Source organism: Cololabis saira, chromosome 12, assembly GCF_033807715.1.
Source record: "Cololabis saira isolate AMF1-May2022 chromosome 12, fColSai1.1, whole genome shotgun sequence".
NCBI classification, from domain to species: Eukaryota; Metazoa; Chordata; class Actinopteri; order Beloniformes; family Belonidae; genus Cololabis; species Cololabis saira.
Window position 1 is genome coordinate 36,952,731 of NC_084598.1, and position 23,953 is coordinate 36,976,683.

The 23,953-nt window shown below is 44.6% G+C and overlaps 1 protein-coding gene across 1 annotated transcript; it reads left to right on the forward strand.

The window, feature by feature from the left end:
- Positions 1 to 849: 849 nt before the first annotated feature.
- Positions 850 to 23,745, forward strand: LOC133456414 (NLR family CARD domain-containing protein 3-like). The gene is made up of 9 exons (XM_061734889.1): positions 850 to 1,096; positions 2,178 to 3,972; positions 5,006 to 5,182; positions 14,692 to 14,874; positions 15,021 to 15,197; positions 16,780 to 16,948; positions 21,966 to 22,039; positions 23,351 to 23,385; positions 23,654 to 23,745. The coding sequence occupies exons 1-9, from the start codon at positions 850 to 852 to the stop codon at positions 23,743 to 23,745; spliced, it is 2,949 nt and encodes a 982-aa protein (XP_061590873.1).
- Positions 23,746 to 23,953: the final 208 nt, after the last annotated feature.

Below are 23,953 nucleotides of genomic sequence, written 5' to 3' on the forward strand. Positions count from 1 at the left end.
TTTTACCTCGTCTGCACACATATTAATGGTTGATTTTTTTTTTGTTTTTTTGGGGCGGGGGGGTGACATCCACTGCCAATCCGGGGAGCAGGGACACACGGAGGCATACGTCAAGCACTGGAAATGTGCAACAAAAACCACAAACGAAACACAAAACCGACACGGAGCCGACCAAAACACGAGCAGCAATCGACCCAAATCTCGTCTTTCCAAATCATCTTAGCTAAGCTACCGCTAACTAACCCCAAAAACTACAGAGCAAGCATGCAGGTGGACAAGCCAGTGTATATATCTATGTGTGTGTGTGCGTGTATGTATATGACTGTGTGTGTGTGTGTGCGTGTATGTATATGTATACGTGCGTGTGTATGTACAGTACATGTCTGTGTGGCTATGTGTGTGTGTGTATGTATATGTTTTTGTGGCTCTGTATGTGTGTGTGTGGCTATGTGTGTGTATGTGTGTGTGTATATGTATATGACTAAGTGGCTGTATGTGTGTGTGTGTGTGTGTACGCGTGTATATGTATGTGGGGCTAGGTGTGTGTGTGTGTGTGTGTGTGTGTGTGTGTGTGTGTGTGTGTGTGTATGTGTGTATGCCAAAAGGCACTTACGGTGGATAGGTCATACAATCATACAATCCGACTGCCTGAACACCGCCTGCCCCGCCAAGTCCTCTACAGTCAATTACATGACGCAAAGCGTGCTGCTGGTGGCCAAAAGAAACGCTACAAGGACTACACCAAGGACCTTCTGAAGCGCACTGCCATCAGCCCCACTCAGCTGGAAACTCTAGCGTGTGATCGCTTAGTTTGGAGAGATACTTGCGTCAGGGCAATCACACAAATAGATGACAGCAATCATCAGAGAAGGTCTGAGAGACGTGCCCAATGACATCGGAGGACTGCCGGCATTCCCACAACGTCCGGGCTCCCCTGCCCCACCTGTGGAAGGATGTGCGGCTCACGCATCGGCCTTTACAGCCACATCAAGTGGCACCAGCGACAACAGCGCTGACCACCCCCGCCCCCCTTCCCTGCCCTGGAGCAAGCGTCATCATCGTACACGATGGACAGCTAAGATATGTGTAGCTATGGGTATGTGTGTGTGTGTGTGTGTGTGTGTGTGTGTGTGTGTGTGTGTGTGTGTGTGTGTGTGTGTGTGTGTGTGTGTGTGTGTGTGTGTGCGTAAAAATCCTATCAAAGCTCCACCTGAAGTGTATTTATAGTGGGGGAGGGGAGGGGGCAACCCCGCCACCCGCGAGACCAGAGGCCGACGAGGAAGAACCCGGAACCCAGGCCACCGGCAACCCCACAGAGGGGAGAAGAAGGCGGGAGGTTTTCATTTTCCACATTCTTGAACGGTACCTGCAGTCTGCAGGTCAATAAAGCTTATAAAATGTGTCTACTAAATCTCTATCCAGAGGACTTCACTACCTCCAAAAAAATTAGATCTCTTCTGAATATTTGTTTTCTAGAAGCCAAACGTTGTATAGCTTGCTCATGGAAATCAGATACACCCTGTGCCACATCCCAGTGGTTAAAGGGAATGACTTTTTGCTTAGCTTTGGAGAGGATAAGCTACAAAATAAAGAACAGACTTGACAAGTTTTTGGAAATTTGGACCACATTCTATAACTTCCTTCAGAATAACAATATAGAAGTTGACGGATGGAAGGTTGATAAGATGGATTGAGGCTGAGTTTTTTTTTTTTTTCTTTTTCTCCTTTTTTTTTTTTCTCCTTTGATTTAATCTAATTTGATTTAATAAAATAATGATTAATTTATTTAATTTAATATTTTTATTGATTTCATTCTGCTTTCTTTCTTTAAACAATGTAATTAGTGAATGTAATCCTACGGACTGTATACTGTGTCACAAACAACTGGATTCTACACTTAGCACTCTTCATTACGGATCTGTTTTTTTTTTTTTTTTTCTCTATTATTATGTGCCTTGTTGTCTTGTTCTGTATTGTCTGTTATATGAAAAATTCTTAATAAATAAATGTTTAAAAAAAAAAATAAAGCTTATGTGGTCTTGACCCTTCACCGGCATTGGTGGACTGAGCGGTCAAACCGGTTCCTAAACCAGGTTGCTTTAGCTCCTGGAGGCCCCCCATCACTGACTCAGTAGGAGTTTGTATCTCTCTGACCTCCTCTTCATTCTTTATTTCAGCACATGCCGGTCTGCAGGAGGTCCTAGATGAACATAAGATCAGTCTGAGGAGCAGATGTGAACATGTGACTGAAGGAATTGATGAAACAGGAAGTAGAACCCCCCTCAACAGGATCTTCACTGAGCTCTTCATCACAGAGGGACTGAGTGAAGAGGTTGATACCCAACATGAGGTGAGGCAGCTGGAGACAGCGCCCCGGATGAAGAGCCGCCATGACGCTCCAATCAGGTGCCAAGACATCTTTAAAGCCTTACCTGACCAACGTGGAGCCATCAGAGTGGTTCTGACGAATGGCGTCGCTGGTGTTGGGAAAACCTTCTCGGTTCAGAAGTTCTCTCTGGACTGGGCCGAGGGCTCGGAGAACCAAGATGTTACCGTGGTGATTCTGCTCTCGTTCAGGGAGCTGAACCTGATCAGAGGTGAGCAGTTCAGTCTTCTCAGGCTGATCCAGGTTTTCCATCCATCGTTACAGAAGCTCACAGCAGAGCAGCTGGCTGCCGGGAAACCGTTGTTCATCTTTGACGGCCTGGATGAAAGCAGACGTTCACTGGACTTCAACAACGGTCCGGTCGTGTCTGATGTCACACAGAGCTCATCGGTCAACGTGCTGCTGACTAACCTCATCCAGGGGAACCTGCTTCCCTCAGCTCTCATCTGGATAACTTCCAGACCTGCAGCAGCCTATCAGATCCCTCAGAAACACGTTGACAGGTTAACAGAAGTACGAGGCTTCACCGACGGCCAGAAGGAGGAATACTTCAGGAGGAGGTTCAGGGATGAAGAGCGGTCCAGCAGCATCGTCTCCCACATGAAAACATCCAGAACCCTCCACATCATGTGTAAACTCCCGGTCTTCTGCTGGATCACTGCTTCAGTTCTGGACCACATGTTGACCACAGAGCAGATAGGAGAGCTGCCCAAGACCCTGACTGACATGTTCTTACACTTCCTGCTGGTCCAGACGAAGAGGAAGAAGAACAAGTACCAGGAGGGACATGAGACGAATCCACAGGAGCTGACGGAGGCTGACAGGGACGTTCTCCTGAAGCTGGGGAGGCTGGCGTTTGAACATCTGGAGAAAGGAAACATCATGTTCTACCAAGAAGACCTGGAGCAGTGTGGTCTTGATGTCACAGAGGCCTCGGTGTTCTCAGGAGTTTGTACCCAGATCTTCAGGAGAGAGTGTGAGATCTTCCAGAAACCTGTCTACTGCTTTGTTCATCTGAGCATCCAGGAGTTCCTGGCTGCAGTTTACATGCTCCACTGTTACTCCACCAGAAACACAGATGTGCTGAAGAACTTCCTGGGAAGAAACTACAGATGCTCAACTCTGGATGACTTCCTGAAGAGAGTCATGCGTAAATCCCTGGAGAGTAAAAATGGCCACCTGGACCTGTTTGTTCGCTTCCTTCATGGTCTTTCTGTGGAGTCCAACCAGAGACTGTTAGGAGGTCTGCTGAACCAGACGGAGAACCGTACAGAAACCATCCAGAGAGTCATCAAGATCCTGAAGGAGATGATCACTAACAGCAGTTCTCCTGACAGAAGCATCAACATCTTCCAGTGTCTGATGGAGATGAATGACCACTCAGTTTATCAGCAGATCCAAGAGTTCCTGAAGTCAGAGAACAGATCAAAGAAGAAACTCTCTAAGATCCAGTGTTCAGCTCTGGCCTACATGCTGCAGATGTCAGAGGAGGTTCTGGATGAGTTGGACCTGAAGAAGTACAACACAACAACACGGGGGGGTCGACAGAGACTGATTCCAGCTGTGAGGAACTGCAGAAAGGCTCGGTGAGTCCAGATGTGATCAATAACACCATCAGTCAGTGTAAATTAGAAGTTTAGTTCTTTAAATCTGGTTTTGATCTTCAAATGAAAACTTTTGAAATCTGATGATTTTCTTTTTTTCTGGGTCACCTCAAGTCACCTCAACCAGAGGTTCATGTTTCAAACACTTGATCTAGTTGATGTTTTTGCTGCTCAGAGATGAATCTATGTAACGGAGAAAGATGAAACATCAGAACCACTGGGGGGTTTTGTGGACACAAGTGTCCTTGGTCAGAGACCTTAATTCTAGTAACTCTGGTTCTGTGATCTCCTGCACCGTCCTGTAACTTCTGTGGGGGGGGGGGTTACTTTCCACAGACTTTAAGAGGAAAGCAGTTGGACTTGTTTTTGGTTCCTGAAGACTTTTCACCTCTCATCCAAGAGGCCTCGACACAGATATGAAGGCTTGAAATCCCATGATCCTCCATAAACTGCTGGTCGTACCAGACTGAGAGTCTAGATGGAAAAGCTCTGAGTGCTGAATTTCACGAGTGCAGCTTCATTAATTATGAATGAAAGTTTGTCTGAGACAAAAGGTGACAGGTGTTTGTGTTGTTGCTGTAGAGGAGAGCAGCATGAAGACGTTTACAGCTTCATACGAGAACTTCTTAATCAATCTCTGATCAATGCTCAAGTCTCTGTGAGACCAAAGTCTTCTTTAAGAGACCTGAACACAAAATACAAGAAAACTAGTCCAGGAGTCAGAAAAATACTAAATATAGCTTAAAAGCTTGAAGATCTTTTATCTGGATACTTGATAAAAGTTCAGCTCCACACTTCGTTCAAGATGTTCAAAGTGAAAAATGTCCAAGAATAAATGATTTTATGTCCTAAATCCGATGTTTTCAGATGACTCTGACAGACGTAGATGTTAACGAAGCCGGTTCCCTCCTTCATCTGCAGATCCAGACAAAGTCTGCAGAAGTCATCAGATGTGTTCAGTCTGGCTTTAACTCAGACTTTATTGCAACTGACATCATATTTTCTCTCATCACAGATTTGTTGGTTGTGAACTCTCAAAGACTCACTGTGAAGTTGTTGCATCCGCTCTGAAGTCCAACCCCTCCCATCTTACAGAACTGGACCTGAGTCGGAACAAGAACCTGCATGATTCAGGAGTGAAGCTTCTTTCTGGTGGACTGGAGAGTCCAAACTGTAGACTGGAGACTCTGAGGTCAGTCCATTGGAGATGTTTCCACATTTATCCAGTTATCATCCTCCAAAGATGTGACAAAAATAGTTTAGTTCAAAACATATTCATGAAATATTTAATATCTGATATGAAATTTTTTTTTTATTTTAGTTTAGTTTATTTGTTTTAGAAATGTTCTGTGTCTATAAAAGTCTGAAGATTGTTATATAAGAATATTTTAGATGTAAACAGGAGATAAACCAGTTTAGATGTAAACAGGAGAGAAACCAGTTTAGTATAAAAGAAAGAAAAACCTCAAAAAGTGTATTAAACATTAGCCCAGCACATCAGGCCAAAGTACAAAGTACTTAATACTTTCTTGTGTTTGTAATCTGCCGTTTCCTGAGTCTGAACTTGTTTTAAAACCGCTGCAGGTTTTGTCATGAGGTGATATTAAAGAACCCAAATGCAGGAAACCCAAAGTTGACAGATGGCAGGAAAGTCCTTTATTTTAACAAAACATCAAAACCCAGAAAAAGGCCTCTAACAGAAAACAGAGAATCCTGAAGATGACCGGAAGGCGTGCAGACTGACAACCAGCCGGGACTGAAAGAACATCACAATCAACGTGGATTTGAGCATATATGCCGGATCACAACACTCTGCCCTGTCTCCTCCCTCAAGTAGATATATTTGAATATGATAATGAAGAGAATTATCCATTAAAAAGCGCTCATCTTAACAAGAAACTTGCAAAAACAAGTAAAACAAATTTAAAAACAAATCTGCTGTGAGCTGGAGATAGTCCTGTCAAAAGTTGAGGCCTGGAAAAAATAATTTATTTGTGGGCATTTCTTCCGATTTAAACTGCATAGCATTATAGGGGATTGCTGTTCTTTGCTTTGTGTTGCGTTCCGTTAAGAGTTGTGATTTTATTATGATCGTGAGGGTTTGTGAATGTTTATGGGCAGCGTTAGTGCATCATTACATAAATAATAATACATTTTATTTTTAAAGTCACCTTTCTTGGCACTCAAAGTCGCCGTACACAACACTTTAAAAAATAAAACCAGCAGAACACATAAAAAAAAACAAACATTTAAAAACAGCAGAGGTAAGAAATAAAGAAGACATGAACATTAAATGAGGTAGGCAGTCTTGAACAGTAGAGTTTTTAATTGTGATTTGAAAAGAGGGAATTAATCAATGTTTCTGAGTTGGGAGGGTAATGAGTTCCAGAGACGAGGAGCAGAGCGGCTGAATGCTCTGCTCCCCATGGTGGTGAGGCGGGCGGGGGGGACAGATAGTTATGTGGAGGAGGAGGATCTTAGGGCTCGGGAGGCAGTGTGGACATGGAGGAGATCAGACAGATATGGGGGGGCGAGGTTATGGATGGCCTTGAATGTAAACAGGATGACCTTGAATTGGATGCGGAACTGAACCGGGAGCCAGTGGAGCTGTTGGAGGACAGGAGTGATGTGATGGATAGAGCGGGTCCGAGTTATGATGCGGGCAGCTGAATTCTGGACCAGTTGGAGTTTATGGAGGGATTTGTGAGGGAGGACGAAGAGGAGAGAGTTGCGATAGTCCAAGCGGGAAGTGACAAAGGTGTGAACAAGGATGGCAGCAGTGTGGGGGGTAAGGGAAGGGTGGAGGCGATTGATGTTACGTAGATGGAAATAGGCAGTCCGGGTAATGTTATTGATGTGGGATTGGAAAGATAGTGTGCTGTCCAGGATGACACCCAGGCTCTTAGCTTGGGGGGAGGGTGAAACAGTGGAGTTGTCAATGGGGAGAGAAAAGCTGTTGGTTTTGGATAAAGTGGATTTGGTGCCAATGAGGAGAACCTCAGTTTTATTACTGTTTAATTTAAGGAAGTTTTGGGTGAACCAGGTTTTTATTTCAGAAATGCAGTCAGTAAGGGAGGTGGGCAGGAGAGAGGGCGACGGTTTGGTGGTGAGGTAGAGCTGGGTGTCATCAGCATAACAATGGAAAATGATCTTGAATTTACTTAAAATATTACAGAGGGGAAGGAGGTAGATGATGAAGAGTGGGGGCCCCAGGACAGAGCCCTGGGGCACACCAGAAGTAACGGAGGAGAGGATGGATTTTGGGGACTTGAGTTGAATGAACTGAGTGTGGTCAGAGAGGTATGATGTAAACCAGTCCAATGGAGTGTGAGTGATGCCGATGGAAGATAACCTGTTGAGGAGGGTGGTGTGACAGATGATATCGAAGGCCGCACTCAGGTCAAGGAGGATGAAGATGGTGAGGAGTCCAGAATCAGCTGCCATGAAAAGGTTGTTGGTGATTTTGATAAATGCTGTTTCGGTGCTATGAAGTGGGCGGAAACCGGACTGGAACTGTTCATACAGGTTGTCATTGGATACGTGAGAATGAAGTTGGGAAACAACAGTTTTTTCAAGAATGGAAATTAAGGGTAGATTGGATATTGGACGGAAGTTGTTGAAGTTGGAGGGGTCAGCACCGGGTTTTTTCAATATTGGAGTAATGGCAGCAGTTTCGAAGGATGCAGGGACAGTTCCAGTGGTGAGAGAGGAGTGGATGATGGCAGAGATGAGGGGGACCAGGGAGGGGGAGCAGACTTTAACAAGTTGTGTGGGGAGAGGAAATTCTGGCGGACCATTCGGCGCCTTAGAAGGGGGAAGCAGTACTCTGCCGGCACCGTTTACGGTGCGGGTGGGGAGCTGTTGACCTCAACTGGGGACATCGTCGGACGGTAGAAGGAATACTTCGAGGATCTCCTCAACCCGACTGACATGCCTTTGATGAAGAATTGTGACAGCTTGGCCCCCCTGCAGGGGCAGGTTGCCCCAGTCCTACCTCCTGCAGGGCTTTGAACTGGACTCAAGACCTTTTGAGGTAGGTCCAACTTCCTACCCAGCTTCCTACCCCCCGGGCAGATCCCGACACCTGGAAGTTGGTTCAAACAGACAACTGGACTCAACACGTTTGAGGTAGCTCCAACTTCCTACCCAGCTTCCTACCCCCCGGGCAGATCCCGACACCTGGAAGTTGGTTCAAACAGACTTGAATCAAGAGAGCACCCTATGGGGTGATTTGGAGGTCTGTGACAGTCATGCCAAATGTCTGATAATGACATTTGGCCCGATTCACATCCGACTGTAAATTACTTTTTGTCTCTCGCCTGATTCGTGTATTCCTGCATTTTGTTGTTAAACTCCTTGTATAAGAATCTGGTTACAACGTCACTCGAGGTCAGCATTTCTACCAGACCCCTGGTCTGTGTAGACGTGCTCACCGCCGGCTCAATAAAACCTCATAAAACCACAAAGCGGACTTCTGAACTGGTTTGATAAATTCCTCAACACCTTCCACTGAGGAAGCAGAGGGCGGGGACTCTGGGACGTGCTCATCCATCACCCAAGCCGAGGTCACTGAGGTAGTTTGTAAACTCTTCAGTGCCAGGACACCGGGGGTGGATGAGATTCGCCCTGAGTACCTCAATTCTCTGGATGTCGTAGGGCTGTCTTGGTTGACATGCCCCTGCGATATTGCATGGAGGAAGGGGACAGTACCGCTGGGGTGGCAAACCGGGGTGGTGTTCCCTCTTTTTAAAAAGGGGGACCGGAGAGTGTGCTCCAACTATAGGAGGGATCACACTTCTCAGCCTCACCGGGAAAGTCTACGCCAGGGTACTCGAGAGGAGAATACGGCCGATAGTTGAACCTCGGATTCAGGAGGAACAATGCCGTTTTCGTCCCGGTCGTGGAACACTGGACCAGCTCTATACCCTCCGCAGGGTGCTCGAGGGTTCATGGGAATTTGCCCAACCAGTCTTCATGTGTTTTGTGGATCTGGAGAAGGCATTTGACCGTGTCCCTCGTGCCATTCTGTGGGGGGTGCTCAGTGAATATGGAGTCCGGGGGCCTCTATTAAGGGCTGTCCGGTCTCTGTATGATCGGAGCAGGAGTTTGGTTCGCATTGCCGGCAGTAGATCAGACTTGTTCCCGGTGCATGTTGGACTCCGGCAGGGCTGCCCTTTGTCACCGGTCCTGTTCATAATTTTTATGGACAGGATTTCTAGGCGTAGCCAGGGGCCGGAGGGGATCCGGTTTGGGAACCACAGGATTTCATCTCTGCTTTTTGCGGATGATGTTGTCCTGTTGGCTTCATCGGACCGGGACCTTCAGCATGTGCTGGGGCGGTTTGAGGCCGAGTACAACACGGCTTGTTCACGAGTGAGGGAACGATGGAGCGTGAGATTGACAGACAGATCGGTGCAGCGTCCGCAGTTATGCAGTTGATGTACTGGACCGTCGTGGTGAAGAAAGAGCTGAGTTGAAAGGCGAAGCTCTCGATTTACCGGTCAATCTACACACCTACCCTCACTTATGGTCATGAACTTTGGGTAGTGACCGAAAGGACAAGATCGCGGATTCAAGCGGCCGAGATGACTTTCCTCCGCAGGGTGGCTGGACGCTCCCTTAGAGATAGGGTGAACAGTTTGGTCACCCGGGAGGAGCTCGGAGTCGAGCCGCTGCTCCTTCACATTGAGAGGAGTCAGCTGAGGTGGCTTGGGCATCTGTACCGGATCCTCCTAGACGCCTCCCTAGGGAGGTGTTCCAGGCATGTCCCTCTGGGAGGAGACCCCGGGGAAGACCCAGGACACGCTGGAGAGACTATGTCTCTCGGCTGGCCTGGGAACGCCTCGGACTCCCCTCGGAAGAGCTGGAGGAAGTGTCTGGGATGAAGGGAGTCTGGGCATCTCTGCTGAGGCTGCTGCCCCCGCGACCCGGGAACGGATAAGCGGAAGAAGATGGATGGATGCATGGCTGGAGTTTCACTGTAAATGAAAGGAGAAAGTGGTCAGTTATTGGAAGTTCATCAGCTGTAAGGTCGGAGGGAGTGACATCAGAGCAGCAGATTAAATCGAGAATGTGTCCCTTGGAGTGCGTGGGAAAAGTAGTATATTGCTGACATCCAAAACTCTAAACAGGAGGTGAAGTCTTTGGTGAGAGGCAGATTAGTATTGTTCATGTGGATATTGAAATCGCCCAGTATTATTATGTTTGGTGAGAGAGATGATAAATGGGTGAGGAAGGCAGCAAATTCACTTAAAAATTGATTATTCGGTTTGGGGGGGCGGGAGATAGTGGCAATGATGGTTGGAGTGGGACCAGACAGCTCCACACAGTGGACTCAAACGAGCTTGGCACCGGCACAGACACCGGCGAGACCTTCCAGTTCTCACGGTAAATTACCGAGAGACCTCCTCCCCAGTCAGAGCCACAGGGTTGACAGATGTAAACAAACCCACTAGGAGTGGATTCATTCAGCTGGGAGAAGTCGTTGGGCTGTTGCCATGTCTCTGTTAAACAAATAAAGTCTAGCTTACGGTCGATGATGAGGTCCTGGGTGAGATGTCCCTTGCTTGTCAGTGACCAGATGTTGAGTAGAGCGAAGTTGAGTGAGGTGTTGTCACAACTGGTGGTAGTGTTAGCTGACCGAGCTAGGCGAGCTAACACACTGTGGTCGACAGCCTAGCTGGTGGAGCGTGGAGGGCGACGAGAGCTGGACCAGATGGACTTTATTGCTGCAGAGCTGTCATGGTGGAAATGCCGACGGGACCCTCGGTGGATATATCTCTGGCGGGACTGAAAGGCGATGTCTGGGTGAAGGTGGAGAGCCTCCGGCACAGGTCCAGGCAGGTGATACCGCAGCCGGAGCAGGTCAGTGGCCGGGTATTGCAGCAGACCCGTCATTGGCCGGTGAACAGGCAGTAGAAAGAGCCAGGCACAGACAAGCAGGATGTATGTCCTACAGGGCCACTTTGTGGATGCAGACTTGGACACTCTCCTTTTCTTGTTCGTATTTTAAGAACCGACACCAGAACTTAAATTGGCTCATAAGTATTACAATGTGAACAATATAAGCTTATATTTAAAACATGAAGCATCACGATCTGATTCCTCTGCTGCAGACATAAAGACAAATTGTGCCAACGGGATTATCGAGGTGCAAACGTGAGAAATAAAGAGCAAAGTTGCTGTAACTCGGAGTGTTGCATCCGCAGGAGGAGAGACCGGTCTGGGTCCAGGTCCATTACCGGAGAAACACATTCTGGATCCTGCAGCACCTGCAGCCGACTGGATATCAGACTCTGAAAGTTGCCTAAACATTCAATAAAAACTTTATTCATTCATTGCTGAGTCACATCAGTTCTACCAACCAACCTTTCCGTAATAATCTTAGTTTTACTTTTAAAAGACAACTTTACAGAACCGGTTTTTTGCTGCAAAATGTATTTTAATGTTTTTCTGTCCAGACACAGTTATGGGATGTTTTAGGATCTGGCTTTTATCTCGAGTAGTCGTCCCATACGGTCGTCATGGTGACAGAGATGTCCGACCTGTCAGCAGCTCCAGCTGAAAGCATCATGTTGGTCTGAACCGGAGCAGCTGGTCCAGTTCAGGGCAGAGATCCAGAAGGATCCTCTTGGTACCTAAACCAGCTGATGATCCAGTCTTCATCCTGGACCAGCAGATCAGTGTGATCTGATCCATCAGCAGGTTCCTCTAACGGAGCCAAGGCTGCCATTGGGATTTGCGGGTTCCATCGTTGAGCTCCAGCCTTTAGTTGTTTGTTCAGATCATGTGGTTGATTGTGAGATTGTTGTAGCGCCACTCGTGTGTAACTGATCTGGTAATGTGGGGACTGTCGTGCCCTTCACGTGGTCATGAACTTATTTTTGACGTTACGTTTCCTCATATTCTGCACTTCACTGCATCACCAGTGCGGGTCGCCAATGGACAAAGCTTCAGAAAAGTGCGTACGCCAGACATGATTTTTGCGTGAAAGGCCGCAACTTTCTACATTCAAATCACTTTTCGAACATCCGACGGTGAGCGTAGAAAGTTGCGTATGCACGTTTTTTGTGCAACGCACGTTTCGTACATGAGGCCCCAGGAATGAAGACAGATGGACCAACCGCCAGGAAGAGACCATATACTCTCAAGGACTGAGGAGAGACAGGTGCAAACAATCAGGATGGACCGGATCAGCGGAAGTCAAAGAAAGAAATAAACACACAAGGATGTACTTTCAAAATAAAACAGGAAACAGGTCACCAAAAGACCAAACCTGAAGAACCTGGTAAAACAAATGTAGCATCCACACAGCCACTCTGTGTTACTTCCTAGAGGATGGTGGGTGCTTGGGTATCCACTTGTAACTATTTAAGTTTCATCAACCAGTAGTAACACAATAATATCCCAATTAAAATTAATGAGACCCAGAGATAATTTAACATTTTGCCAAAACTTAAGTAAAGGGCGTATTTATTAATTTACATAAATTTGTTAAATGAAATCAATGTAGCCTATTTGTTTTTTAAATAAACCCTCAAAATTGACAACAATTATTCCCTCTTTTGTTTAATTGAATTCCTTTTCGTCTTTTACAGAAACTACAAAATTAAATTTTTTTCTATTCACAACTTATCCCTTTCAGATAAAATCAAAACATTCCCTCCCACGTAGCTCTTACTCAAACTCTGCCCTGGCGACGTACACGACTCAAAGCGCGCCAACGGTAGTCTCGGTTCACAAAAACACGTTGCAGGCCTGTTGGTTCTCGCAAAACATTAAGAACATAGCAGAAATAAACTTTTAAAACATTAAGTTTGCTAAAATAAACTTTCAAAACATTGAGTGCGCTGAAATATTCCGTCCCGATCCTGGTTACAATGTGCTCAGGCCCCCTCCTGGCTCGCTCTGGCTCAGCCGCCTCTGACAAAATGGGTCTCCGTCTGTGAATCTTGCTCACAAACTTGCACGTCTGCGGTCCTCTTCTCTGAGCTTATTTCTCTGATTCTCTGATCTCTGATTTTTTTTCCCCATAATATCACCCAGTGCTCCTACCTGGGCAATGCTCCCTCTACCAACCCCGGGAGGCTCTGCACTGAGCTCAGGTCTCCTCCTTAACCTGAGGAGTGAGCAGGCCGCATGCTTTTCACCAGACAGGGTGGGGCTTCTCTGGCCGGATGTAGCTCATGGAAAGATCCTGTAACTTCAGAGTATACACAAACTCCACACAGAAAGGCCCTTTCGCCAACCCCACCCAGGGTGTGGGCGCCGAAGTCATGGGGGAATTTAACACGCATTCAGCACCCACAGCGGGTATTGAACCCAGGACCTTATTGCTGTGAGACGGCTGCACTACCATCTGCGCCACCGTGCCACCGTACCCCCCCACCCCGTTTGACCATCTTAATGACACTAAAGGACGGCCACTTGTATTCCTGTGAATTAAACAGGAAAAGATTCAGCACTGCAGCAGTCGAGGACTGCAGTTGTCCATCCCTGCCTTAGACCTGGACAGGTTGGGCTGACGGCTACAGGTGGCGCAGCGTGTCAAATTGATCACCCTGACAAGAAGTGTGTCTGAGATTCACCCGTGTGGGTTTTTAATTCAGAAATGTCCTTTTAATTAAGCAGTTCATTAGTTGTTCAAGCAAAGACTTTTCAAGTGCAAGCAATACAGAACCACCTGATGTTTAGTTTAATAATAATGGATTTAACTTGTAACGCACCTTCCATTCAATGAATCTCAAAGTGCTACACTTAGATCATTATTCATTCATACACATTCTCACTGGTGGTGGTAAGCTACAATTTGTAGCCACAGCTGCCCTGGGGCAGACTGACAGAAGCGTGGCTGCCATTCCGCGCCAAACGGCCCCTCCGACCACCACCAACATTCATACACATTCATACACATTCACACGGGGCAAGCTGGGTAAGGTGTCTTGCCCAAGGACACTACGACAGCAACTGGGATAGAGCGGGATTCGAACCTCCGACCTTCTGATCATTGGACGACCCGCTCTACCACCTGAGCTACTGCCGTTTCACACAGACTTCAGAATTTGTTGAATTAGTCTGATGAATATACAGAATTCAATCATTCTTATCTTTAACTAAAAGTAAGAGAGTAAAGTAAAAGTAAGTTTTAACAGAATTATTAGGTGTTTGCAAGTTAAGTCAAATTATAAATGACACATTACTAAAAATAAAGTGTTTTAATATCTTATGCTTCTGCTCTCAGAAAACATCATTTTAACTCTTTTTAACATAAAAAGATCATTATGATAAAAACCTCAGGAATCCTGTATAAATTATATAAAACTGGACACATGATATGAAAGTCCAGCTGTTCTCCACAGATCCATTCTGGTGTTAATAATTGTTGCTAGATCAGTTTCTGATCTCTAAACTGCTGCTTTGAGCAATATTTTAACATGAACACTAATCAAAAAGATTGGTGTGTATGTTGGTATTTTCATCTTAATCTAGTGTCAGACTTCGACCAGAGAACCTCAGGATGTTCAGTAAAGGTGAACATGTCAGAGGAACAACCTGGAACCGACATCATGGATGTAACAAAACTGTAAAACCTGTTTTATAAAGTCCAGATACAGTGGTGACCCACATGGACCTGATGACAAAGTTGATATTTGAATAAACACATCTCTGATGAGACTTCAACATGTTTTACTTTCTGTTCAGGTTGGAGGACTGCAGTTTGTCAGAGATCAGCTGTTCTTCTCTGGTCTCAGCTCTGAAGTCCAACCCCTCCCATCTGAAACATCTGAAACATCTGGACCTGAGCGGGAACAAGCTGCAGGATTCAGCAGTGAAACATCTGTGTGGTTTCCTGGAGAGTCCAGACTGCAGACTGGAGACTCTGAGGTCAGACATGTTTTAGTTGTGTGTTCAGATGAATGTGATGTGAAAGTTGTGTTGACACTAACCTGCAGACATCAGGCTGATCTCCTGCTGATCCACACGGACCATCTGACTGCTCTGGTTTCTTCTTCTCTGGTGTCTTTGTGCAGCTTGCAGTGCTGCGGTCTGTCAGAGATCAGCTGTTCTTCTCTGGTCTCAGCTCTGAAGTCCAAGCCCTCCCGTCTGAAACATCTGGACCTGAGATTCAACTACAAGCTGCAGGATTCAGATGTGAAGCAGCTGTCTGACCTGGTGGAGAGTCCAGACTACCAACTGCAGACTCTCAGGTCGGTTAAATTGATTTGGGTCTCCTCAAACAGAGAAGACACCGTCAGTCCAGGTGAAGGAGTTTCAGGTGTTTATCGTCTGAACTTCACTCACCATCATACATGTGTGTTCCTGCTCACTCAGGGAGATGTCACTTCTGGGTTCATCGCTTTTAAAGGGCCATATGATGCTTTTCTGACTCTAAAAGTTTAAAACTGAGTTACACGTTCATCTTTTAAATCATCTATGAAACCACAAGTCTGGCAGAGACAGACCTCCTCCCATGCTGAACACAGTCAGAGACCACACATGCCCTGAAGGAAGACGGTTTTTGGCTGACGGTAAACTAACTAACTGTTTTAAGGTTTGAGCGGACAGGGCTGAAGTGACGGCTGACCAGGCGTAAAGAGTCCTCATCTAAATATTTATTGACCCAAATATGAATCAGAGGGGATCAGGAGAGGTGAGATGGTGACCATGCAGGGACGGGCCACCGGTCCAGAGGCCAGGAGGGTCTGCAGTTCGGTTGTGATGCAGAAGACAGATCTAGGAACAGCAGGCCAGGGTCAGAACCGAAGAAAGGCAGATAAGCTCAGATACAGGTACCGATCAAGGCTGGGCCTTAAAACCAGGTCCAAGGACACAGATCCGGTCCAGCATAGCGGTCACAGGAGAACTGCTGGAGACCGGTATCTGCAGGGAGACCACAAACCCAATCTGGCAGAGAGTGAGAGCTGGAGTCGTGTTTAAATAGGAACAGGAAGAGGTGAGGATGATGAGGGTGATCAGCTGGCAGGGAGAGAGGCAGGAAACTCTTCATCTCCCTCCAGAAGGTTCCTTCATGGACCCGCTGTAGTCGGTGTGAGGTTGGGGTTTGTCGGTACCGCTGTATCTCTTACAGTAGACGTTCTCCCCCCTTTATTCCATTAAAATAGTTATCTGTAATAAGTAGATAAAGTTCTCATCCAGTGAAACCACCACCAGCTCTTCCTGCCGCTGCTCACTCAGACAGTCGACACCAGATCATGAAGCAGAAGATGTTCAGCATCGTTATGTCATATATCACATCACACAACTAACAAGACCAAACTGGTTTCCTTCATGAAGATGCTCCAAAGACTGTAAAATAAGTCACATCTATGACTGCTGAGCTAAAAGTAAGACGTATAATCAGCTGACCCAGTACTGTGTAGTTTGTCATTCTGAACAACAAAGTACTTTGTTTACTTTCAAGAATATTTCCCAACTCCATACAGGGTCTCCATGATCCCAGCGATAGTAATCAGAGTACTCACCACTATTCTAGAATACTTTGTGACCACGTTCCTGAACGTAAATATATTACAGTGTTGGCCGACATTGAAAATTATAATCTAATCAAAGAGACAAAGTATCTCAGTCCTGCGTTTAATGTGGAAGCATCAATAATCCTGATGGAGTTGTTTCTGAGTCAACATGAGGGAAGAACAGAGCTGGGATTTGAACCAGAAACCTTGTGACTGTGAAGCTCCAGTGTTCCCACCACACCACCCTGCTGCCCGCTGATCTGATGTGGACCAAACACTCATCTAGAGTTTTATCTGTGTTTTATTCTTTGATCAGGTCGGAGCGCTGCACTTTGTCAGAGATCAGCTGTTCTTCTCTGGTGTCAGTTCTGAAGTCCAACCCCTCTGATCTGAAACAACTGGACCTGAGTGAGAACAAGCTGCAGGATTCAGATGTGAAGCAGCTGTGTGGTTTCCTGGACAGTCCAGACTGCAGACTGGAGACTCTGAGGTCAGACATGTTTTAGTCGTGTGTTCAGATGAATGTGATGTGAAAGTTGTGTTGACACTAACCTGCAGACATCAGGCTGATCTCCTGCTGATCCACACTGACCATCTGACTGCTCTGGTTTCTTCTTCTCTGCTTTAATCCTCCAACAGTTTGTTTCTCCTTAGAGTTCCTCTTCTGATTCTTGACATAATAATTAAACATCTGAATGTGTCAGACAGGAACAACTGAACAACCAGAGATGTGTCTGAACTTGGAATAAAACATCTAAACAAACAAGAATTAACTGAAAAATAAGAAAAATAAATTTGTTCCAAAATTTAAATAGGTAATAGTAGAAATTTAATATTTATAATTAATGTTCTATTCAGTAAAATGTCAATTATATCTTGATCCTAAGGTCTTTTAAGAAACCAACTGAATATAAAATTGGATTAATTTCATCGATGATCATCTTGATGTAGTTTTTCTGGGACAGTTGGGAGTTTTGTTGCATGAAAGTAGAAAGAAGAAGTCCAGGATGTGTGAGAAAGGCTTGACATATCCTCCTGAGTTCATCCTGGATGATTCCGCTGCAGGAAGACGATCCAGGATGAGAAGGTGCAGCTATGTCAAGCCAGGTTGAACTAATCCTGGTACGTGCACGTTGACGTCTTCCTTAAGCAGACCGTGAGGTCGGTCCCAGATGTCCTGATTCAGAAATGGAGGACGAGTGTTGCTGATGTTTCACCGAGTGAACAACAGCTTCTAATGGAAACGTACGAGGAGCTTAAACAGCTGATACGTTCAAAAATGTCCTCCAGACGCTGTTAATAAACTCAGAGGGTCTGACAGACAATAGTGGACAGACTGAATGTGTAGTAGTCCAACATATGAGCTGTAGAGCTCATTTACTGAATAACTTCTTACTGTGGCTGAAATCAGTCAAACCAACGTTGGCTTCCTTTGACTACCGTTAAATTTCATTTCAACAAATACAAGTTTACAAAATATAAAACTCTGAACATGGAAAACATCTTTTTCTAGGTTTTTACTATCATGTCTGAATACGTCTGTTAAGATCATTTCCTCCAGGTGACAGCAAGACATAAGGTGCAACAAATAATGTCTTTTTATGGTTTTCAGAGTGTAAATAGAATAGAATAGAAAGCCTTCATTGTCGTTATAATGATATAATGAGATTAGGCAGCAGGTCCATAAAAGTGCACACATGTAAAACTATGTGAAAAACAAAAAATAAAATAAGAAACAGGAAATATAAATATATATACAAAAAAATAAATATAAATACACATATGTTGAAGTAAGAAAAGTAAACTAAAGCTGCCATCACCTTTATAATTCTCATCTATGTGGAGCCTGTAAGATGATGATGATGATGAATTTTAATTTATCTGTAATTGTTGATGATGAAAATGAGGAAACAAACACACAGAAGATGATGAACAAGTGTTGATGAAATGATTGATTGATCAGAGAGACAGCTGACTGATCAGATGGAGCAGCAGGAGGAAGAAGTCCTGCTTGTTATTCTGGTCCAGACCAGGTTAGCTGCACACCAGAGATCTCCATGGTAACGTATCCAGCCCTGCTTCTGTGACAACACTGAGATTCTAACGTTTGTACCGACGGAGATATTCAAACACAACATGTTCCAGTAACAAGTTGTTCATCTGCTTGTTGAACACTTGAAACTAGTTTTACTACATGAAATATTAAACATCAGTTCATCATGTTTTTGTGTCTCTGACATTCAAACAAATGCTTCATTTTCCTTCATACAAATTAATGAGTTGACATTTGCCCCAGAATTCCTCCTGACATGTTTGTTTGTGTGAAAACTGGAATCATTTGTCTGCATAACATGAGTTTGTCTGGATGGATCTACTGGTGGAGCTGCAGAGCTGAAGAGCTGAAGTCACTACGTCTTTATTGGAGCAGCAGCATGATGTCATGAATATTGATGAAGCTCTTTTTCACTGGTTCTGTTGGACTGTTGGAACCTGCATCCTGGTGGCTTCAGCTCACATCTTTTATTCTTTATTCAGATTGGAGGTCTGCGGTCTGTCAGAGATCAGCTGTTCTTCTCTGGTCTCAACTCTGAAGTCCAACCCCTCCCATCTGAAACATCTGAAACATCTGGACCTGAGCGGGAACAAGCTGCAGGATTCAGTAGTGAAACGTCTGTGTGGTTTCCTGGAGAGTCCAGACTGCAGACTGGAGACTCTGAGGTCAGACATGTTTTAGTTGTGTGTTCAGATGAATGTGATGTGAAAGTTGTGTTGACACTAACCTGCAGACATCAGGCTGATCTCCTGCTGATCCACACTGACCATCTGACTGCTCTGGTTTCTTCTTCTCTGCTTTAGTCCACCAACAGTTTGTCTCTCCTTAAACTTCCTCTTCTGATTTATTACATGAAAACTAAACATCTGAATGTGTCAGACAGGAACAACTGAACAACCAGAGATGTGTCTGAACTTGGAATAAAACATCTGAACAAACAAGAATTAACTGGGAAATAAGAAAAATACATATTAACCAACATTTAAATAGGTAATACTAGAAATTAGCTTTTTATAAGTAGTATTCTATTCAGAAAAATGTCAATTATATCTTGATCTTAAGGTCTTTTAATAAAACAACTGAATATAAAGTTCCCAGATTGATCCAGGATTACATATTGTATTCCAGACCTCCAAAGTCATCTCCAGCTGCTTTTCTCTGCTGCTTTTTCAAATGTTTTCCACGGTTGGATTAGTTTAATCGCTGATCATCTTGATGTAGTTTTACTGAAACAGTTGGGAGTTTTGTTGCATGAAAGTAGAAAGAAGAAGTCCAGGATGTGTGAGAAAGGCTTGACATATCCTCCTGAGTTCATCCTGGATGATTCCGCTGCAGGAAGACGATCCAGGATGAGAAGGTGCAGCTATGTCAAGCCAGGTTGAACTAATCCTGGTACGTGCACGTTGACGTCTTCCTTAAGCAGACCGTGAGGTCGGTCCCAGATGTCCTGATTCAGAAATGGAGGACGAGCGTTGCTGATGTTTCACCGAGTGAACAACAGCTTCTAATGGAAACGTAGGAGGAGCTTAAACAGCTGATACGTTCAAAAATGTCCTCCAGACGCTGTTAATAAACTCAGAGGGTCTGACAGACAATAGTGGACAGACTGAATGTGTAGTAGTCCAACATATGAGCTGTAGAGCTCATTTACTGAATAACTTCTTACTGTGGCTGAAATCAGTCAAACCAACGTTGGCTTCCTTTGACTAACGTTAAATTTAATTTCAGCAAATACAAGTTTACCAAATATAAAACTCTGAACATGGAAAACATCTTTTTCTAGGTTTTTACTATCATGTCTGAATACGTCTGTTAAGATCATTTCATCCAGGTGACAGCAAGACATAAGGTGCAACAAATAATGTATTTTTATGGTTTTCAGAGTGTAAATAGAATAGAATAGAAAGCCTTTATTGTCGTTATAATGATGTAATGAGATTAGGCAGCAGGTCCATAAAAGTGCACATATGTAAAGACTATGTAAAAAACAAAAAATAAAATAAGAAACAGGAAATATAAATGTATATATACAAAAAACGAAATATAAATACACAGGTGTTGAAGTAAGAAAAGTAAACTAAAGCTGCCATCACCTTTCTAATTCTCATCTATGTGGAGCCTGTAAGATGATGATGATGAAGATGATGCTGAATTTTAATTTATCTGTAAATGTTGATGATGATAATGAGGAAACAAACACACAGAAGATGATGAACTAGTGTTGATGAAATGTTTGATTGATCAGAGTGACAGCTGACTGATCAGATGGAGCAGCAGGAGGAAGAAGTCCTGCTTGTTATTCTGGTCCAGACCAGGTTAGCTGCACACCAGAGATCTCCATGGTAACGTATCCAGCCCTGCTTCTGTGACAACACTGAGATTCTAACATTTGTACCGACTGAGATATTCAAACACAACATGTTCCAGTAACAAGTTGTTCATCTGCTTGTTCAACACTTGAAACTAGTTTTTATGACATGAAATATTAGACATCAGTTCATCATGTTTTTGTGTATCTGACATTCAAACAAATGCTTAATTTTCCTTCAAACAAATGAATGAGTTGACGTTTGTCCCAGAATTCCTCCTGACATGTTTGTTTGTGTGAAAACTGGAATCATTTGTCTGCACAACAACAGTTTGTCTGGATGGATCCACTGGTGGAGCTGCAGAACTGAAGAGCTGAAGTCACTACGTCTTTATTGGAGCAGCAGCATGATGTCATGAATATTGATGAAGCTCTTTTTCACTGGTTCTGTTGGACTGTTGGAACCTGCATCCTGGGGGCTTCAGCTCACATCTTTTATTCTTTATTCAGGTTGGAGAACTGCGGTCTGTCAAAGATCAGCTGTTCTTCTCTGGTCTCAGCTCTGAAGTCCAACCCCTCCCATCTGAAACATCTGGACCTGAGCTGGAACGGCCTGAAGGCTGCAGATGTGAAGCAGCTGTCTAACCTGGTGGAGAGTCCAGACTACCAGCTGCAGACTTTCAGGTCAGTGGAGGTTGGAGTCGGTCCTGCTGCTTCCAGCAGTTTTCTACTAAATCCAGCTGATATCAAATCAAAGATCCAGTGTTTCCAGTGAAGCTGCAGCTTCTCAGCGGCTGCTTTCCCCAGTAAAGCTGTGAGAGGAGGATGATGACAGGCTTCAGGATCAGATGATCCAGATGTTGGTTGTGGACCGGTGTTGTGTTTGTGTTCATGTGTCCAGAAATAAATGTGTATTCCAGCTGACAGCCTTCCAGGATGTACAGACTGCTCCACTGCAGCTCTGAACACTCTGAAGTCCTGGATGTGCTGCATCACTGACTGACAGCTGGTGGAGGGAGTCTCTGCAAACACTCCTTTATCTCCTCTCTTCTTTCTTCTTTTTCTCTCCAGATGGAAATGATGAGAGAGAACAGGACGGTGTTTGTGCTGAGAGGATGAGACGTGTCCTGATGGTCCTCAGAGGTTCAAGCAGAACCAGTTTGTGTGGACAAACTCTGACTGGACCGTGATGATGAAGAAGATGAAGATGAAGATGTACATAGTTTCTGAATTCCAGCGTTCTACAAACTTCTCATATATTCATTTAGTTCATGTTAAGTCAAAAATTCTTTATTGTTATTATATTATTGGTAAAAAACAGTACATCAAAATGTAGCCTTTAATTTGAACTTGAGTTTCTTTCAACATTGTTCCTCAAGCACTTTGTCTAAAGTCTGGATGAGTTCTAGTGTCGGAGGAGCCTACTACTAATGTACTGATGGATAAATGTCTTACGCTGCCGTGGCGGAACTGCTCAGCAGAGCAGCCATCTCCCCAACCGAGTCACGTGACTCCCCCAGTGTTTTCTTTTTATTTACATGTTTCCGTTTCATTCCAAGTTTTCCTTTTGTTGTTGTTGTCGTGTTTTCAGCTTCGTCAGGTTCTTAAAGTTTCTCTCTGCGTCACTGATGAAGAGAAAGAGTGAAGAGATCCGTAGAAATAGCAACATTTGTTAATAAAACACTAAACACAAATGAACTTGAATTGGTCAATGAATGTTCCTCAGTGTTTGTTCCAGTAAATATTGTAAATGTTTTCTGGATATTAAGATGATTGTTAACACTTCAAAGAAACTCAAAATTCTTCAGTAAAACTTGGATCTTTTCTCTTGTTCAGTTTGCTGTGGTTAATAAGTGTTTGTCTGTGATTAGTCTCAGTACCAGGAGCGTCACCGACCATCACAAGGCACTTTTTATTCTCTTGTTCACCATCAGCACAAATCTGAGTTTCATTTCATAAGAGATCATTTCACACTCTCTTTCTTTTATTGTAATACTGACATAGATTAAACTCTCATTTTACCACAAACTGCACAAAACGCTTGAATATGCGTCAGATATGAAGAAAGAAACCAAAAAGTTTTATGAACTGAATTGAATTAAAACACGAATGTTCAACACTTGTTGATCGATAGTTGAAAAGGTTCTTGTTAATGGAGGAATGGAAGGGGGGTCTGGTAATTGGATTGTCAATCTGAATGAGGAGCCATTTACTAAGTGATCTGTGGGGGTTATGACGTCCGAAACGCCTGCCAGAGTTGTCTGGTACCCTCTGCGGAGCCATAAAGACGGTTCTGATTTATTCGTGCAGAACCCAGGTAACCCCGCCTGAGATGTTACATCAAGAATGGTCTCTGGAACCTGTGAGAGCGCAGATAGTGAGGCTACATTTCCAAGTGCGATATACCAGAGATGTGTCTGTACCAAGTGGAGAGAGATCAAGAGATGTGTGGTGGGATAAACTCTGGTAGGTTGGGCTGCGATGACTGGAATGTGTTTGAACTGGTCGTCTCACATTCCTCTGCAGAGGTCGAGTCTTCGGCTGTGGAAGAAGAGGAAAAGGTAAACCAGGATCCCAACGGTCTTCCACCCGTTAAATGCACAACCAGCGGTTCGGAGGTTCAGAGACGCCCTCTGAATCCACGGGAAATAGATGTAGTGAAGACAAAATAAATGTAACTCGTGAAGAGAATCTAACAACACGTGCTGCTCCATGAAGTTAAAAAGAATAAATGAAATGACACGACTGGATTCCAGCCTCCATCTCTCCGTCCTCTAGTCCTGCGCTGACCTGCCAGGAATAACGTCTGTTTCATCCTGGCCTCTTCAGCATCAAACCAGCAGCAGCAGGGATTTCAGACCATGATCTCATCTGACCCTGGAGGGAAGTCCAGACTTCTGGAAACCAGCGATGAACAGTGATCCAACACTAGATGCTAGGGGTGTAACAATATATCGTGCCACGAAATTTCGCGATACAAAAACGTCCCGATATGTGTCGTGGAGGTGACAAACTGTATTGCGATATTGGATTATTAATATTAATAGCCTATATTGTGTTGACTAGTAACGCGCAGTGTATTGGTGCTGACCGCGCCTCGACCCGCGGACTAAATTCTTCCTCCGCTCA

Excerpts from the sequence above, each read along its gene's own strand:
- LOC133456414 (XM_061734889.1), top strand. The coding sequence starts at position 850 with ATGACAGCAATCATCAGAGAAGGTCTGAGAGACGTGCCCAATGACATC. Across the intron at positions 5,183-14,691 it reads TGTAGACTGGAGACTCTGAG|GTTGGAGGACTGCAGTTTGT; the intron begins GTCAGTCCATTG and ends CTTTCTGTTCAG. Across the intron at positions 15,198-16,779 it reads TACCAACTGCAGACTCTCAG|GTCGGAGCGCTGCACTTTGT; the intron begins GTCGGTTAAATT and ends TTCTTTGATCAG.